This window comes from Podarcis bocagei (assembly GCF_964188305.1).
Source record: "Podarcis bocagei genome assembly, chromosome: 7".
Lineage (NCBI taxonomy): Eukaryota > Metazoa > Chordata > Lepidosauria > Squamata > Lacertidae > Podarcis > Podarcis bocagei.
In genome coordinates this window covers 21,207,594-21,227,655 of record NC_138132.1, presented here as the reverse complement: position 1 = coordinate 21,227,655, position 20,062 = coordinate 21,207,594, and the positions used below count along the sequence as shown (strand labels likewise).

At 44.5% G+C, this 20,062-nt stretch overlaps 2 protein-coding genes across 2 annotated transcripts; one reads left to right on the top strand and one right to left on the bottom strand.

Moving 5' to 3' along the window:
• The first annotated feature begins 4,081 nt into the window (after positions 1-4,081).
• Positions 4,082-11,808, top strand: LOC308591343 (trypsin-like). The gene is made up of 5 exons (XM_081202092.1): positions 4,082-4,682; positions 5,275-5,431; positions 6,737-6,990; positions 8,649-8,785; positions 11,603-11,808. Exons 1-5 carry the CDS (start codon positions 4,625-4,627, stop codon positions 11,777-11,779), a joined length of 783 nt encoding a protein of 260 aa, XP_081058218.1. The 5' UTR covers positions 4,082-4,624; the 3' UTR covers positions 11,780-11,808.
• A 101-nt stretch (positions 11,809-11,909) lies between these two features.
• On the bottom strand, positions 11,910-20,062 carry CTU1 (cytosolic thiouridylase subunit 1). The gene is made up of 2 exons (XM_081202007.1): positions 18,840-20,062; positions 11,910-15,364 (listed from the first exon to the last, which is right to left on the bottom strand). Exons 1-2 carry the CDS (start codon positions 19,474-19,476, stop codon positions 14,808-14,810), a joined length of 1,194 nt encoding a protein of 397 aa, XP_081058133.1. The 5' UTR covers positions 19,477-20,062; the 3' UTR covers positions 11,910-14,807.

Here is a 20,062-nt window from a genome sequence, read left to right as displayed (position 1 = left end):
TTGTTTTGTTTTTAATTTTATGTAAATATTGCTCTTTAATAATAATAATAATAATAATAATAATAATAGAATTTATATACCGCCCTTTACCTGGAGGTCACATAAAAAGGTTCACATAAAAAGATCACAGTATATAAAATAAAAATAAAAGCAATAATCCAATAATATCCCCCCCCAAAAAAAGAGTCACATTTTAAAAGGGTATGGGATGTTGATCAGGTCAACCAAAGGCCTGGTTAAAAATTAACCTTTTTGCCTGGCACCTAAAGGTGTATAATGAAGGCACCAGGTGAACTTCCCTGGGGAGAGCAGTGCACAGACAGGGAGCCACTGCAGAGAAGGCCCGTTCTCGTGTTGCTACCCTCCAGGCCTCTTGATAACGTCTCAATGCAACCTTGTTAAACAGTTTAAAGATGAAAATGAATAAAAACTACATTACAAAACAAAAACAAAAAGGCCATATTTGGCAGGAATCAGGTTTGCATGACAGCACCAAATGAAATTTAACTGGGAATTGCAGGTGGGAAGAGTGCTATCGTGCTCAGTTTCTGCTTGTGAGTTTCCCATTGAAACCTTTATATGGAAACCTGTGAAAACAGGGCTGGACTAGATGGGATTATGTTATAACTGTGCAAGGTGATTTAACTATGGAATTCACAACCACAAGAAATAGTGATGGCCACCAACGTAAAGGTAAAGGTACCCCTGCCCGTACGGGCCAGTCTTGACAGACTCTAGGGTTGTGCGCTCATCTCACTCTAGAGGCCGGGGGCCAGCGCTGTCCGGAGACACTTCCGGGTCACGTGGCCAGCGTGACGAAGCTGCTCTGGCGAACCGGCACCAGAGCAGCACACGGAAACGCCATTTACCTTCCCGCTATTTATCTACTTGCACTTAAGGGTGCTTTCGAACTGCTAGGTGGGCAGGAGCTGGGACCGAACGACGGGAGCTCACCCCGCCGCGGGGATTCGAACCGCCGACCATACAATCGGCAAACCCTAGGCGCTGAGGTTAGATTGCTTTAAAAAAGAATTAGGCTATGAGTGGCTGCTAGCTACAATGGATATGTTCTGGCTCATCAGTCAGAGGCAGTATGAATACCAGTTGTCGAGATTCACAAGTAAAGAAAGTGCTATTGGCCCTGATTCAGCAGGTTATTCTTATGTTCTTACGTGGTTGAATCCCACCTGCAAAACAGCTACATTCTGGAACTGCCATTTCTCACCTCCAGCAAAGTGCCTACTCCATTCTTCAAAACTAGCGGCACCACAGGTGCTAGGGAGAGAACGCGTTGTGTAAGTCCAAAGAGAAAGATGAAGTCTTAGAGCTGTGAACAGAGGGTCCAGTTCATTTCTCTGTCAATTATTTACAAAAGTTGTGGTAGGAGGAATAAAATTGTACATCCCCTGTCCTTACTACCTCATTATCATGGAGCGAGTTCTAGGCATAGTGCTGCTTCTGGCTTCTATAGGTAAGAGAGTCGTTGCTGGCACAGGTGCAGGTACCTGTGCTTACGGGCAGTGAGCTAACCATTCATATGTTATTCCTATATGGGTGAAGCATAAGGTGTTTTGTTTTTATGTTGCAATAAGTGCTGCTTGGCTGATTGCCATACAGTGTTAATTTAATTTGGCAGGGTATCATGACTTCCTAACAAAATTACTTTCTTTTATTTGAATGGGTTCCCATCCTTTCCAAAGTGATGTATGATCTAAAAAAAAATAATGCACAACTTTCAATACATCTCTTGTATTGGCATAATAAAAAAGTCACATATCTGTATAAAATGTGCATGTGCATAGATAGATAGATAGTTAGATAGATAGAGTCTTTGGCAATCACTCGTAGCCGAATAAGATTGTCTTCCATAAACATGGTTTTAACAATGAGTCTTTAAGTGACTGTGGAGACCAATTCTGGAATCACACGTCTTTCCACAGCGGGGACATTGGTTTCCGGGTGGGAGTTGATCACAGTGTGGATTTGCCAAGCCTTCCTCTAAACACATTTCTCCCTTGCATATATATATGTGTGTGTGTGTGTGCAAATGTAGTGGAGAAGATTTTGAGCAGGTGATCTGTATGCCTGCTGAGTCTGTTGTCCAGGTGCTGAGGTTGAGCAACTTCGAGGTATCCTCCCTTGCTGGGGTTGATGATGAATGAACTTTATTACGGTCACCGACCAGGATAAAACAACAACAACAACAACATATAAATAAAATAGCAGGATATATTTTTTTTAACTGATAAATGTTGGAGCAAATAAGGACAAAGGAACGAGTATGGGGTTCTTTATATTGAAACCACACTTAGATGAAGAGCAAGCTGTGAACCTCTGCATGTTGCTGGATGGTTTCACAACTACCGGCAAGAGAAGATGTGAGTTGTAGTTTAGGGAGTCAGAGAATTCCATCAGAAATGAAAATAGGAAAAGCTGCTGCATTTCACATAGTTGCCAGAGATCTGGAACAGAAACCATGGAAATAGGGGTGGTATTTGCTATCTTGATATTAGTCTGCAAAATGTTACAGAAGCAACTACATTATTTCCTGCATTGTTTTTGTCATTTTCCTTCCATTGAAATGTATTGAAATTGATTACATAATTAATGATACAACTATGTTAGTCTCAACTATAGTAGACAGATTAACAGTTTCAGAGGAAGCCAAACTACAGTAGTACCTTGGTACTCAAATGTCTTAGTTCCCAAACGCCGAAAACCCAGAAATAAGTGTTCCGGTTTTCAAACGTTTTTCAGAAGCTGAATGTCCGATGCTGCTGTCGGCTACTGTTTCTAGGGCACCTGCACCAATCAGAAGCTGCACCTTGGTTTTCGAACATTTCAGAAGTAAAATGGACTTTCGGAACGGCGCTTTTGTTTTTCCTATTTATTTTGCATTTTTGTTTTTGAGGCTTTTTCGGTTAATTTGTTTTTGTGACTGTGTGGAACCCAGTTCAGCTACTGACTGACTGACTGATTGATTAATTGATTGTGTGACTGCAGAAATTGATAAAAGCCCCCCATCCAAACAATGACTATCATCACTGCAGGTAAAGGGAAAAAATAATTTTAATTTTTATAGTCTACAATACTGTCTTATTTATTTCATAGTACAGTACATTGATTATTGCTTTCATTTTAGGGATCAATGGTCTCGTTAGATTGTGAAATCCATGTTGAATTGCTGTTTTAGGGGTTGTTTTTAAAAGTCTGGAACAGATTAATCCGTTTTGCATTACTTTCTATGGGAAAGCGCACCTTGGTTTTGGAACGCTTTGGTTTTGGAACGGACTTCCAGAATGGATTAAGTTTTATAACCAATGTACCACTGTACAGCAGAATGGAAACAATGCTGATTCTCAGGAACAAAGGAAGCCCGTGAAGGCATAAACTTGTCTCCACTGGAAAGCACTGTTTTATAAGGTCTGCCTGTGAAGGCTGAATGACATTGATGTCTGTTTCATGTGGGCAGGTCATCCCTTGGTGCTACAGTCACCAGGGGACGAGATGCATTTGCAAACTTGCTCAGATGGATTCAAGCTCCTTCTTTGGTGAGCCTCCAAGGGGAAGATGTTCCAGAACTGGAGATTGCCTCTCTACAAATCCTTGCAAGGATGCAGACTTTCAGTTACCAAGTTAGGGATCAGGAAATGATGGAAGCTGGCAGGAAGAAAGTAAGCCATTGGGATCTACTGCTTGGAGTGGAGCTCTAGGACCAGGGAGACCTGGGCTCAAATCTCTGCTTACCATGAAGCTCACCAGATGGTCCCAAGCCACTCATTCTAACTCACCTGTTGTGAAGATGAACTGGGGTAAACCCCAGCACATGTGCTGCCCTGAGCACCTTGGAGGAAGAGTGAACTAAACATGTGTTAAATAAACTTGAAATAAGAAGCCAGTTCAGAAGCTGGAGATCCAAGGGAATAGCAGCCAACGCCTTGGGATCCATCTCAGAACAGTCCTGAAAAGGTCTGTTTATGTTAGACCATGGTACAAAAAGTCACTGCCGGAATCATGTATTACATGCTTACCGCATTATTATTATACTTCATGAAGTGGATTAAAGCAAATAAAAGCTTTTGCCATGATAAATTTGTGAATCTTTAGGTTTGTGAGTCACAAGACTATTGTTTTTGCTACATTGGATAGGTAATAGAGCCTAATAATAATAACAATAATAATAATTCTTGTGTTTCAAATATATATCTCAATGCAATGTACAAAATATTATAAAAACAACAAAATGTAAAGAAAACACAAAAGTAACAAGATGAGTACCAATCAAGGAGGAATGACACTTTAAGTTGTTGGAATATGCGGAGCTGGCAGGTCTGATCAGTAAGAGAACAAGAAGATAAAGGATACAAAAGGGACTGGAAAATTTTTGTAATTTTAAAAATCTATATAAACTCGTGAACAGATTAGCAGGACTTGAATAAATTCAGCAGTATAAGAGGAAGTAGAACATAATTAGTAAGAAGAGTAGAAACTCATAGCTGTCAACGTTTCCCTTTTTTAAAGGGAAATTCCCTTATTCCAAATAGGATTACTCGCAAGAAAAGGGAAAAGTTGACAGCTATGGTAGAACTTGGTAACTTAGAATACATGGAAGAGAAGGAAAATAATGGATACCAGAGAAGGAGAGGAAGAGAAGTCCTTAGGTGTTTTGTGTGGTGTCTTTGGTTTGTTTTCAATTTTTATTCATTTATTTTCTACTTAGTCTTTTTGAACTGTATGCGAAAACACAAATAAAAATTAATTTCAAAAACAAACAAACCAGGATATGGATTTTAAAATCCTATATTGGACAATAAAACAGTTATGTTAGACTAAAATAACTACGTATCTGCTTGACCCTGATCAAAACATTTTACAAGGGACTTTAAGAGGAAGGAAGGAATGAGCAAGCCAGTAGGACTGAAAAATCTCTCTCTGAACAGAATGATACACGTAGGGTTCTACTTTTAGTTTCAGTCAAGCCTGGCAAATGCAAGAGCCTTTAATGTACCTTGCACACAGCACATTCATGTAGATGTTGTAGCCTGAGTGAAAGCACACCATGCTGAGGAACCATAAAAGTACAGGACATTCACACCCACACTCGAGCCTTCATCTTATTCCGGTAATCATTATTATCTGCAGGATCCCATCGGCATGGGGGTGGGTACTTTACCTGCATTTCTGGGAAACAGCTTCCCATCTAATGAAGCACACTCTTATCGGAAGCCTCCCGTGTCAGCAAATGTGTAATATATGATGGTATTTGTGTCACAGTGTCAGCACAGACCGGCGAGCGTATTATCGGTGGATCCGAATGTTGGCCGCACTCTCAGCCCTGGCAAGTATTTGTCTTTGACAGTCAACTCAATCGATGTGGTGGAGCCTTGATCAATGAGCACTGGGTGCTTACAGCTGGACACTGTCTGCAAAGGCAAGTTTGTGGGGTCATAGGGAGGAAGCGGTGGGTGAGAGGGGGGGTAATGTCTCCAGAGTAGGGGAGTGGGTGGTGCTGTGGTCTAAACCACTGAGCCTCTTGGGCTTGCAAATCGGAAAGTCGCTGGTTCAAATCCATGCAACGGTGGTGAGCTCCCATTGCTCTGTCCCATCTCCTGCCAACCTAGCAGTTCAAAAGCACACCAGTGCAAGTAGATGAATAGGTACCATTGTGGTGGGAAGGTAAATGGCATTTCCATGTGCTCTGGTTTCCGTCACGGTGTCCCGTTGCACCAGTAGCAGTTTAGTCATGCTGGCCACATGACTTGAAAAGCTGTCCATGAACAAACGCCGGTTCCCTCGGCCTGAAAAGTGAGATGAGCACTGCAACCCCATAGTCGCCTTTGACTGGACTTAACCGTCCAGGGGTCCTTTACCTTTACCTTTTTTTTAACCTTTAATCTCTCCAGACATTTACAAAACAATCTAGAATGGATCGCTTTTCTTCTTCGTCATTTTTTAATTGCCTGAGATTCTGCTGCTGCACTGGGTGAAGAAGTCCCTGCCCAGAGGCAGTCAGCCAGCAGAGAGCTGGTCCTCAGCAGCCATTTCTTACATTTTGAATTCTTTACGAGTTTATATGCAGGTGGTGCTGTGGGTTAAACCACAGAGCCTAGGACTTGCTGATCAGAAGGTTGGCAGTTCGAATCCCTGTGACAGGGTGAGCTCCCGTTGCTCGGTCCCTGCTCCTGCCCACCTAGCAGTTTGAAACCAAGTCAAAGTGCAAGTAGATAATTAGGTACCGCTCCGGCGGGAAGGTAAACGACATTTCCGTGTGCTGCTCTGGTTTGCCAGAAGCAGCTTAGTCATGCTGGCCACATGACCCGGAAGCTGTACGCCGGCTCCCTCGGCCAGTAAAATGAGATGAGCGCCGCAACCCCAGAGTCGGCCACGACTGGACCTCATGGTCAGGGGTCCCTTTACCTTTACTGAATTGTATTAATCATTTGTTGAATTTGTTTTTGCCTTCGTTATATGTTTTGGATGTGATTATACCGACTGAAATGTTCTACTCATTTTCAGTACCATAGCTATTATTGAGACTTGCTTTGAGCTCAGCATTGTTGCTGGAAAAGCGGGATATAAGAACTATTAAATCATATCAAATCTGGGCCACAAACCCTGTCCTAGTCAAGCAAAGAACCGAGGCCAAGAATAGCATGGAAATGGTTTGGTACAAGAAGGGCTGTGCCATACAATAGTTCTGAACACCTCTGTGTCTTCGCTATTGTCTCCCTTGCAGAAATCTCATGGTTCATCTTGGGGAGCATGATTTGTATAAGCAAGATGTTGGGGAACAGTCTTCCAAAGCAATCAGAGCCATCCACCACCCTAAGTTTGAACTCCGAACAATGAAAAACGATGTCATGCTTCTGAAGCTATCCCCCCCTGCAGTCCTGGGAGATACCATTAAGACCATCCCTTTTGCTAAGGAATGCGCACCCACCGGGACAAAGTGTGTGGTGTCTGGCTGGGGCACTACTACTTTCCCCGAAGGTAAGAGGAAAGGCCAGAGGGTCAAGGTTCCATGTGCAATGACCACTTTTGGGATAAGCTGCAAGAAGTTTAGCTTGCAACGTCCATCAACAAGCAAGGGTTTCACAAGACCTCCTGCAAACCAAGGCTAGATTCAGGTACTTGAGGGGCCTGGTGCAGTTCCTACAAAGGAAAGCATGAAATAAGGTGATGTAAATGATGTAAGCTTTTGCAGACTACCTTAACCGAAACCAAAAACACCTAAATCCTGAGCACCTGCAGTTTCACAACCCTGAGCAAACTACTAAAAAAAATGGGGGCAGGGGGTAAGCTTGAGAAACAAAAAGACAGTACAGTGGTACCTCAAGTTAAGTACTTAATTCGTTCCGGAGGTCTGTTCTTAACCTGAAACTGTTCTTAACCTGAAGCACCACTTTAGCTAATGGGGCCTCCCACTGCTGCCGCGCCGCCGGATAATGATTTCTGTTCTCATCCTGAAGCAAAGTTCTTAGCCCGAGGTAATATTTCTGGGTTAGCGGAGTCTGTAACCTGAAGCGTATGTAACCCGAGGTACCACTGTAACAATTAACTGCACCGCTATTCAAAATCCAGTTAAAACGATCCAGTTTAACTAACTCAACAAAATGGATGAACTTGATTCAGCATTTTGAAGTCTGAGAGCCCTTTACACTCCAATGCCCCCTTGCCTCTTAGCAAGGTAATCCCACCGCCTCCCAGTACTGCCTACTTTAGGAACCACTAGATTAGGTGATTTATGGGCCTAAGTATAAGGGCAGCTGCCTCTGTCCATACTGTGTTTCCAGTTGTGGGATGGGGAATTGCATCTACTAGCCAGTAGTCCATTAAGGTGAATGAAAGTAGTGGACTCTCCTTCCTTGAAGGCTTTTAAGCAGAGTTTGGATGGCCATCTGTCATGGATGCTTTAGCTGAGATTCTTACATTGCAAGGAGTTGGAGAAGATGGCCCGCAGGGTCCCTTCCAACTCTACAGTTCTATGATCCTATGAGTGGGGCATCTCATTCTGCTCCAAGCAAGCCCTCACCTACCTCTCGCCTTACTGAAGGAGCGTTCTACCCGGACGCTGAGGTCCAGCGCCGAGGGCCTTCTGGCAGTTCCCTCACTGTGAGAAGCTAAGTTACAGGGAACCAGGCAGAGGGCCTTCTCGGTAGTGGCGCCCTCCCTGTGGAACGCCCTCCCACCAGATGTCAAAGAGAACAACAACTACTAGACTTTTAGAAGACATCTGAAGGCAGCCCTGTTTAGGGAAGCTTTTAATGTTTGATGTATTACAGTACTTTAATATTTTTTTTGGAAGCCGCCCAGAGTGGCTGGGGAATCCCAGCCAGATGGGCGGGGTATAAATAATAATAATAATAATAATTATAATTATAAATAAATTATTATTACTTACGACGAATCCTGGGGGTGGCCCTGGCTGTTGGCTTCCTCCTCTGAGTCTCAGTGTTGCCCCTTGCAGAACTCAATAGAGAGGAATATGGGGGCAAAGTTGGTCTTCCTGCCTTCCACCTTACGGTTGCAATGGACACCAACCACCACAGCTTCTGGCATTTGTGAGGGAGGAACCTGAAGCTAAAATAGTTAAGCAGCAACTCCCAAACAGCCAGTGTCGCACACTAACCCAAGCATTCATTTTGCAGTAAATTATGCCAATGTCCTGCAATGTTTGGACACAGAGATCCTGTCAAAATACATATGCAAGGCTAGGTACGGAAGCTACTTTGCAGACAACGAGATTTGCTCAGGAAAAGTGGAAGGAGGCAAAGACTCGTGCCAGGTGAGCAACAAACACTTGGTGACTATGGGTCAGAGGCACAGTGCATTGTATCACAATCCAACTTTCCTGTGACTTAGCCTGCAATCTGAACTACGCCATTCATATATATAAGTTATACACCACATAAAATAACCAAAAATAAATAAATAAGCAAGTCACACAAATTGCAACAATAAAGGCACAAGCAAAAAGTCAGTGCATAGTATCAGGATGCAAGAATCCTGGAAACATCATTCATGTCTACTCAGAAGTCGGGACTATTTAATTTAGTGCAGCATATTCCCAGGTAAATGGGGTTAGGATTGTAGTCCAAGTCCAACTTTCTTCAGTGGAACTTCTGAGTAGGGATGGAATAGAATCATAGAATCATTTGATTCAGTTCACATCTAAATATGAACTTGCCTAATATACATTCTGAAACAATATTTGATTTGAAACACACAATTCCTCTGATATTTGCACTTCTCAGAGTTTTGCAATGCAGTTCTCCAGCTATGGTGTAGCACCCTGCTTGTGGTTAACGCTTAGCTGGAATGAAATATTCAACGCAGCAATAGAGAAATTAAAATAATTATTTATTTGTCAGACAAATAAATGAGAGGCACAGTGGTATATGGTTACCAAGCTCTGGCCTGGTCTCCTGCCATTATGGCCAGCACTTATATTCCCTTAATCCAGCCCCCTTTGCTCCTCCTTTGGCTGCCTCTGTCCAATCAGCCTGGTTGAATTTCCTATTGGCTGATTGCTATAACCAATCCTAAAAGATACACCCATATCCTCCTGTCCTTATATGGAACACAAAGAGCTATATATTGTTACATCTATAAATGACAAATAAGTAGTAATATATCTTACATGTGTCTCAACAAGGAATCTTAATTACCAGCTCACCTCTTGCCCTCCTTGCCCTATTGCCTTCTAAAACAAATGGTTAATCTTAAATTTTTATCTTAAACATATGTCAAGGATCTTGAGTTCACATCAACATTGAAATATCTCCTTCATTTGAAGGTTTCTAAACAAATGCCTGACAACTATATATCAGGACTGCTTGGATGGCGTCTCCTGTCTGGCAGGGGGGCTAGGCTGGTGGCTGACTTAATTTCAGGATAAATACAACTCTTACAACTATATGAAATAAGAATCTAGCATTTCTTAAATCCTTTGCATAATTACATTTAAGCCAATATATTTAATACATAACATAGGTAGCCTTTTAAAAGGAATAAGGCCTTTGTAAAGTAAAAAAGGAACTCAGTAAAAAACAGCTTCAAAAGAAGCCTCTTCAGTTTACACCCCCCCTTCAGCCAGCTGCTTTTCCCATTAGCTCTTCCCAACATTTATTGCCCTTTAACTCTCTCAGTTTAAGAAAGAAACAGCTTTAGAAAAGACTTCCCAAAAATGCTCTCTTTCTGCCAGCTAGATTCTTGGCCTTTTTAACCTTAGGAAGAAGATCTGGCTCATTTTACTGGGAGGCACATTGGAATTATTTTACTGTTTACCAACTATTAATTATGTAGGGTCAGTATCCTTGGTCTCAGCCTGTAATTCCTTTTTTTATGACTTTGAGAATTGTTTTCTGCTATAAATCAGGGGGCCCCCTTGTCCAGGAGGATAAGCATCTTGCCAAAGTACTTAGGCAGTTGGTCTTCTGCTTGGCATAAAACATTTGAAAATCTTTAAGCTCATTTTAAAATACAGACCCTAATCAAACTATAAGCCTTGATAAAAATGCAGGCTATGGTTAGATACCTCAATGGCATGTGTACAAAAATGCATATACTTGGATAAAGTGTGCGTAATGATGCATGTATTAGGGAAAAGAGCATGCACAAATGCATTATTTTAGGGGAAATTGCTTTGCAAAAATACTAAGCAAAATCCCATATAAAAATGTGTATAATAGAAGTTTGCATTAAAAGGCTGATGAATTTTAATGAGTTAAAAAACAACAACACCCCAAACTGATGTGGAAATGGAGAAAACTGAACTTGCAGACTGGGAAATGAGAAACCAAAACTGACAGAGTCACATATCCTTACTTATGAGTAGACATGGTTAGGATTTCTCCAATGTCAGTAGCAAGCAGACTTCTATTTTTATTTTATTTTTCCTCTTATTACTAGAGATCCATCAGTAGAAGGGAAACAAGTATTTACAATAAAAGAATTTTGAGCCCAGGAATTTGTTTATAAAGTACCAAAACTAGACTGAGCTCATAGTTCTTCCATACAGAAATATATTTCTGCATATCCCTTTCTTCCCTTTCAGCAGTACATTTTTAGGGTTGTTTTGTTGCCACCATTGTTGGGAGTAAGAAATCCTTGTCAATCTACTTCAGATCATCCAGCGATCTACCAGCCCAGCCCAGTCTAACTTCTGCCTACTCCTTGTCTAAATCGTCCTAATTAAAAGGAAAAAAAGAAAAAAGGAAGTGAGCAGAAACAGAAGGGTATTAAGATATTGCTGGGGCATGGGGGGTGGGGGGAGAGACACCGAACTACCCAAGGAAGCAAGTATTAAGCAAGAAGAGCCATAAACCTAAAGAAAGCCATACCTGCTTCAATATGAAACCCCCTATTTCTGTACCTTTTAGATTCAATGTTCAGCTTGAGCAGGGATGTGGAATCTATAGCCCTCCAGATTTTGCTAGACGAAAGCTCTCATCATCCCCGACCACTGGCCATGCTGCCTGGGGCTGATGAAAGTTGGAGAATCTCCGGAGGGCCACAGATCCCAGCCCCTGAACTAGAGAAGTCTCACCACACCAAAGAGTTCTCCTGCTCTCTGACCCCTTTCCTCTTGTTGAATTTACAGGGAGATTCTGGGAGCCCCTTGATTTGCAACGGGGTCCTTCACGGTTTGGTGTCATCGGGAGCTGTGAAGTGTGCATCCAAGAAAAACCCTGCTGTTTTCATGGAGATCTGCAAATTTTGGAAGTGGATCGAGGAAACCATGGCTGAAAATGACACAAAAGCACCAGCCCAGGGCTGATATCCCTCAATAAAAAGCATTATTGCCTTTGCTTCTCAGTACCATTTTTCTCATGCAGAGCGCAGAAATGGGAGCATTTCCAACAGTTGCAACCTATACCCCAGCTCTCCTCTGGGATAACTCAGTTAGTAGAGCGCGAGACTCTTAATCAGAGAGTCAAAAAATTCATGCATTGTAAGGGTTGGTCTAGATGACCCATGCGGTCCCTTCCAACTTCACAGTTATATGAAAAGTTGATAGCAGTTGCCTATCAGCAATAACGTACAAAGAGCCTGCTAGGTCATCTAGTGCTCATCTAGTGCTGCATTCTGTTCTCACACTAGCCAACCAGATGCCTGTGGGAAGCTCAAATGTAGAACCTGGTCGCAACAGCACAATTCTCCCCACTTGCGATTTCCAATGGCTGGCATTCAAAAGCACACTGGTTTCCACTGTGGATGTGGAATGTAGCTGACATGGCAAGGCTGTCTGTAAACCTTCCGCGACAACCACTTATTGAATAAGCTGCAGGTGGTTTAGCTTGTTCGGCAACAAGCAAGGATTTCACAAGATCTCCTTTGGACCAGCCAAGGTCTATCAGATTACAATTCCCAGAGTGGTTTAACAATTAACCCCTCTTCCCAGGGAACTCTTTAACAGTTGCAGCTCTAGGGGAATAGGGGTTTCTTAACGACTACCAGCAACCTTAACAAACTTCAGTCTCCAGGATGCCTTGCGGGAAAGCCATGATTTTTTCCAGTGGAATGGTAGTTATTTAAATGTGCATTGCCGATGATGCCTAAGAGGTTTGTTAATATAATCAGCTGATCTGAGAAGACACGTCCATTGTGGCCTAATCTTGCAAAACATAATTCTTACTAACATTAATTCTTATTTTTAATATAATTTTTATTAGTTTTCAATTGCAATCCAATAATAGCCTCATTATAACAATACCAATTTATAATACAATTATTAATACAGTGGTACCTCTGGATGCGTTCCGGAGCCCTGTTCACATCCTGAGCAGATCGCAACCTACATTTGCGGGTCACGATTCGCCGCTTCTGCGCATGACTGTACCAATATTTCAAATACCGAATTATATAATTTAGAAAAGGCGCCCCCCCCATGTGCTAGAATTGATGGCTTGATTATTTCTGCATTCCAATATCTTTTTAATTTCCATGACATGCCGGTCATAATAATAATAATCCCTTATAGAACTGTAATATTAATAACTTCTATTTGTGTTGACACATTAATTGATTTATAAAACTACAAGTGAGCAACTCAAACTATCTCCTTGTTCTTCCTTGTTCTGTGTCAATTACAGTGGTACCTCGGGTTACAGATGCTTCAGGTTGCAGACTTCGCTAACCCAGAAACAGTATCTCGGGTTAAGAACTTTGCTTCAGGATGAGAACAGAAATCGTACGGTGGCGCGGCAGCAGTGGGAGGCCCCATTAGCTAAAGTGGTACCTCAGGTTAAGAACAGTTTCAGGTTAAGAACGGACCTCCAGAACAAATTAAGTTCTTAACCCGAGGTACCGCTGTATCCTGTTCGTGATGCTTCTTCCTGTCCTTGTAAGATGTTATGTCTTCCTTTCCCCCGGTTGTTATTAACATTAATTCTTAATAACATTTGTAACTCTTTAATATGGCATCATCTATTATGAGCTAACAAAACAAAAAAAGGTATTTTACCAGAACACCTCTTATTTGATTAAATTTGAAGCTCTTAAAGTGGAGTGTGTCCATTTCTGCTTAAATACATTTTGATCCAATGTGCATAAAAAAGGCTGCAAAACTTATCAAATGACAAAAAACTAACAAGTGTCTAAATTGGAGGACCCTTTGAGCTTAAGATCCCAGACCAAATGGCCCTCGTGGTCCTCTCTCTGATTGGCCCTGCTTGGGTAACCATCTGTTGGAATGGTATCACTCTGGATTTTCTGCCTGGAGCAGAAGGATGGGCTACATGGCCCACTTCAGTTCTGTGACTCAGAATACTTGCTTGGGTGTGGGTATATTCAGTTTTCTGCACAATTTATCCCTTCCTATCTCTCTACTGGTCAGGAGCTGTTGGGGCTACAACCAAGAACTCAACAGCCCTATGCACAGCTGTCTAGTGTGGTGAACCAACCAGGACTACAGCTTGGCACGTTGCTGGCCTAAGCAGTACTGCAGGGAAAGGGAATCTGGTCCTCCAGACATCATTGGACTCCAACTCCCATGAGCCCCAGGGAGGATAAATCAGGAGTGATGGGATGTCAAGAGTCCAACAGTGTCTTGAATTTCCAGGCCACCCACCCATTTTACAAAGGGAAAAGTTGTGGCCAGAAGGCAGACCCTGGCAAACCATTGGCCTGTTTCTATTGGGTCCACAAGCAGCTGCTCATTATTGCCACCTTTTCACCAAGAATTACAAAACAGGTGCATCTTGGTCTTAATCAGGAAAGCCAGAGTATACAGACAGAATCATTACAGAGATCGGTTACTCTGTTAACAGTTAAAGAAACATGAGCATACACTATTTTTTTTGTAAATTTTGTTTATTTGTTTATACCCTGGCTTTCAGCCAAAAATATAATAATAATAATAATAATAATAATAATAATAATAATAATAATAATAATAATAATGTCGCCCCTGCTCTTAGACCAGTAGATTGCTGTCGGTCATGGGCTCCTTTTCATTGGCATCAGAGCATCTGACCCTTCCTCTTCACCCCGTCCTCCATTTTTGCATGATTGTTGGAACGGAAGACGGAGTTTTCGCTTCTTGACAGGTTGTTTTCTCAGCGATCTTTCCCTTTACTTAATTTTGTCATTTTCCTCCCTAAAAAAAGCTCAACAACCACAAAAATGGGGTAGATCACTGCCAGTTTTTTATTCTGTGAGTAGATCGCACTCTCTTGGGAGTTGGATTCCCCTGATATTGAATATAATTTGATTTTAAATAAAACCCTCCAGTTGTTGTTGAGACAACTGCTGCAGCCAGAATGGCTAACTGTCAGGGATGATGGGAACCATGGGTAGGGACAGGCTCAGAAGTCTATGGCCCTCGGGCCTCGCTTTGCTTGCCGAGGGCCGCCTTCTTCCTGTAAGCTGGTCTCTGGCTTCTCACTGCCCAGCAAAGCTTTCTGCAGCCGGCTGGGCTTGCCGATGCCCAGCCGAGGGAGGCCACGATTGAGCCCTTCCAGCAGCAAGCAAGCTTTGCAGAGGGGCTGGCTGGAGAGGTAGCCGCACCGCTGGCAGGTGCCCTGGGTGGGCATGCGGACATCCTCGCGTACCGCCAGCCGCTCGCCTGAGTGCACCAGGTCAGCCACCGTGCTGGGCCGCGTGGCTTCGAGGTCTTTGAGCAGGGAACGGGTGTGTCCGCGGTAGGCGTTGGGGGAGTACACGCACTCGGTGCTGAAGTAGTCCAAGCCTTGGAAGTAAGCGTACAGCACAATCTCCTTCTCGTAGGCGTGCTTCAGCGGCTTGCAGCGCGGCAGCTGCCCCTCGCTTCCCGTCAGTATATCCGCACAGCGCCGGAGGCGCCCAACGTCCCCCCGCAGGAAGTTCATCAGCACCGTCTCAGCGATGTCATCTGCGTTATGACCTAAAGAATGAATCAGACAGCAATAGAACGAGTCAACAGGACACGCACCTTCCTGGCTATCCTTGATATAGGCGGAATGAAGATCAAGATCTGCCAGTCGATTTCTAAGTACAATTAGCAGCAGATTCACAAGGGATGTGGATTTCCAATTATTTAACTATAGCAATAGCTAAAAAGTTTCCTTCTTCTTCTTCATTGCACTTAGATCCCACCTTTTTATCCAAGGAGTTAAAAGGGCCATAAACAGTTCTCCTCGCTCCTCATTTATTCCCCACAACAACCCGGCAAGGTAGGTGTCAGGGAACTGCCATCAGAGGCAAGAGGAGAGGTAAGACTCTCCAATGATGCAGGGGAGGGAACTAGCAAGGAGAGAGAGAGAGCTTCCGCTGGGGAAGGAAATCCAGGGGACACCAGGGAGAAAGGGGAGGCTGAGAGTACTGCGGAGGGGAGGCTTCGAGACTCTTCCAGTGAGATCAGCGGAGAGAGCACAGGACCTCCGCTTGGCACGCCTACGCTGCGCAGAAAGCTTCCGCGCAGAGAATCTAGGAGGAGACTTGGAGTCAAGGAATTTTTATTTTGGAAGAAGTTTAGGAAACGCCCACTGACGGATTCTGCCAGTGACTGAGACAGTCGCGTTGTAAGGGCTGTCAAACCAGGGAAAGGTTTAGCTATACAACCAGCTTGGAGCAGTTTGCAGTTTACGCACAAGCAACCCCAATTCCCATTACAGCAGGATAGGATGAGAAGCATCATGGGTTGGCGAGGATTTGAACCCTTGTTTCCCAGGTTCTACTGTAGCACTCCAAGCACTATATTGCAGTAGCTCTGTTATATTCCTCCCCCGCCCAAAAAAGTAGGCAGATGGAGCTTAGGGAAAAACCAGGAGTGAATTCCCCCTTCTTTATTTTTCTTTTCTTTTAAACCATCTCAATAAGCCAACAACAATAACCATTCAACAATATACAAATAATTATAAGTTACAATCTATCCTTAATATTTATAAGCACCAATTAGGAATTCCAGATGGAGGCATACTGCGTTGGTGGTTCTCTGGTTGCCTTTCTTGTTAACATAATCGAGTGAATTTTCCCCCTCTTAATTAAATGCACCCAGGAGCCCCCAGATCCTTAATTCTAAGTGGATGTAGGGTTGTTGCTAGGTATTTAAAAGGAGTTGGGGTGCAGGCCTGCAGTGGAAATGGGCATAGTGTTTGGATATGCTACTTTACATGCACAGATCAATTGTGTGTATGCGCTTATCTGGCCTCCTGGCACAAGCATCACTATAGTTTACAGAGAGGGAGAAGCATGAAGCGCTTGGCAGGTAAGCATTGCGCTGATGCACCCGCAGAGCCAACCTGGTGCATCTCCACAGTGTTGAACGCTCCATCACCTCACTGTTTCTGCTTCCAGTAACCTGCAGCAACAAGGGCGCCAGGAAACCAGGCAAATGCCACCCCATCTCCCTGTAAAGGTGGCCTTTGGGCAAATTAAGCTGGTGGGTTGTACTGTGCTTTGCAATGAGCCCAGCCTCCCTGCAAGCAAAATTTCAATGAAAAAGAATCAGGGAGGGAAGGGTCAGCGATCTAGGGCCCACCACAAGAGACCACCTTCTAACACCACCTGCATATGTCTGCGCCCCTGAGCTACTCTTTTCTGCATCAGGCACTGGATGGTAGACCTCAGGATTTGAGTAAATTAAAATGCACTAAGTAGATCCTGCCACCCTGAAGTTTGCCTATAGATCCAGAGTCAACAACATAAGGCAGACAAGGGGCTGTGCCTTCAGCAATGCCTGATGAGTGTGGAATAAGACCTAACTCGGAAGGGCAGTTACAGCTCCTGAAAACCAAGCAGGAAGAAGCTGGTCATCAGTCTTCTGCCTCATTGAGGCTAACTTTAGTCGTTTTTTGCTCCCTGGAGGTTTCCTTCAGCCGCCTTGACTGTCCCAATTTCTTTCCCAGCATGCCCATCAGTTGGGCCCCTAACCAAAGGCCACAAATTGTGGCCAAGCACCCCTTTTGCTTTGTGCTGGCTGTGGGTTTCCAGCAAGCACTTGGTTGGTCAGTGCGAGAACAGGACGCCGGACTAGATGGGCCTTTGGTCTGATCTAGTAGGGCTATTGGTCATATGGAGCAGCATGCAAAGCAAAGTCTTTCCTTACCTCAAAAATCACATTGGGCTTAGAAGCAGGGATGGGGAGGTTTGCATGGTCTCACCATGCAAAGAGAGTAAGGAAGACAGAGTGGTTTGGCCTTACTCAAGGGAGAAATGAAAAGCACATGGGTAGCTGTGTTGCTTATAGATAATATTTAATATATTATATATTTAATGTGTGTTTATGTGTACATTTATTGCACCAGGGAACAGTCGCAGCAGCAGCAATCTCTAAATAGGGCAATTGTGGGGAACATGTGACCCTCCAAACTCCAAAACCCATCAGGGTCTGCCAGTATGACCAATGGCCTGATGGAATACGCAGAGATGGCAAAACGTACCAGAAGATTAAGAGATCAAGATGATAGACTCTTTGTAATAGAATGGGGGAAATTTATTGAATATATAAAAATAAACTGCAAACAATTTAAAACGTTAGGACTGATATAAGCATGAGCAGTAAGAAATCTAAGGGAATTAAAAAGGATAAATTAAGATATGTAGTGAGAATCTGATAGAAAAATAAGAAACCGCAGAAGGAGAGGTAGGGAAGTTGCAGAAAATATTATTGGATTTGTGTGGATTTATATTTATTGTTGAATATTGTAAAATGGAAGAACAGAAAATAAAATATTAGAAAGGGGGGAAGAATATATTATTATTGTTATTATACTAATAATATTTGCAACTGGTTCTGGGACCCTTTTTCTCAAATATCTAAAGGGCTTCTCACAAGGAGGATGGGGCAAGCTTGTTTTCTCATGCCCTGGACGGTAGAACCTGTACCAATGAATTCAAGTTACAAGAAAGGAGATTTTGACATCAGGTAGAACTGTCTGATGGTAAGAGCTGTCCTGACAATGGAATGGACTCTGCTGGAAGGTGGTGAACTTTCCTTCCTTGGAGGTTTTTAAGCAGAGGTTGAACAACCATCTGTCATGGATGCTTTTAGTGGGGATTCCTGCATTTTCAGGGGGCTGGACCAGATGACCCCGGAAGTCCCTTCCAACTCTACAATTCTATGACTTTAAAAGTCTCTAACTTGAAACAGGGAAGTAAAAGTGCTCCCAATAAATAGTTATGTATTCTTGAGTTAAGGTTGTGGCCCCACAAGAGCGTCGTTGTTTTCGTGCCCTCTGCAGTTGCTCAGAAGCTCTTTAGACGGAGATGAGTAAGCCGTGGCCCTCCGGGTGCTGTTGGGCGACAGACCCCATCACCCCAGACGGCTGAGCACACCGGCCGGCGCTGATGGACGTCGGGAGCCCCACCGCACCCGGAGCGCCCCAACCCGGCCGCCCCCTTCACCCCCGTCCCCGCACCTGTGGCGATCTTGTCAGCCCCGAGCAAGGCGGCGCCTCGGTCCAGCGCCTGCCGCCGGAAGACCCCGCAGAAGGTGCAGTTGTTCTTGAGGCCGACGTGGCGGACGATGCGGTCCATGCTCCAGCCGTAGAGCTCCTGGTAGGAGACCACGTGCAGCGGCAGCCCCAGGCGGCCCTGGTTGCGGCGCACGGCGGCCAGCGAGTCGTCCCGGTAGCCGGCGATGCCCTCGTCCACCGAGAGCAGCAGCAGGCGCAGGCCGTAGCCGTGGCGCTCGTTGAGCAGCCGCAGCACGTGCGCCAGCACCGTGGAGTCCTTGCCCCCCGACGCCCCGATGGCCACCGTCTCGCCCGGCTGGAAGAGCCGCGCCGACACCACGGTGCCGTGCACCTCCGCCTCGAAGGCCGCCACGAAGCACTCCCGGCACAGCGCCTGGCCCGTCTTGGGGCGGCGGAGCGCGGCGCGCCGGGACCCGCAACTCGCGCAGAGCACGGGCGCCGGCATCCCGGGCCAGCGAGGAGGGCCTCGTCCGCTTCCTGGTGGGGAAAAAAAAAAACAGCGGCTCGGACGCTGCCTTGCAAACCCCTCCGGTCGCCTTAGGCGAGGAAAGCGTGCGTCTGAAACTACAACTCCCAGCATGCACCGCCACAGACCGGCTGTCGGGATCTGGGCCCTGCCTTCCTCTACGGTGTACCCAGCGGTGCTTGCGAATGCGGGGCAGGTCGCGCTCGCCTGGAAGTGCGCTGTTCAGAGCATCCCGCTTGGCGCAGCGGGCAGCCGGATGGCGCGCAGTGGCCGCTCCTGGACGGAGGAGGTTCCCGCTTGGAGAGAAAGTTCCAGTGTGAAATTGCAACCCGTTCAATGAGCCCAAGCTAGCCCACCATAAATAAATAAATCCCAAACCCACAGTTGGGCATAGGGTTGCCACCTGTCCTGTATAATACAGGGTTGTCCAGCATTTCAATGCAAAATGCTATGTCCTGTATTGATAACAGCTTTGGCCTGTATTTCAGGTCTCTCTCTCTCTCTCTCTCTCTCTCTCTCTCTCTTTGCCAAGTTGGGGATTCTCTCCAAATGCATGTGTTTGAAAAGGAGTGTGAAAGGTCATGTATTTAAGCTCTGGGTAGCCAAGCACAGAAAGATATACAAATTCATGTGTGTGTGTGAGTGTGAGATTAATTCCAAAGGGGACATCCTGTTTGGCTGCAATAGATTGCAATGGATT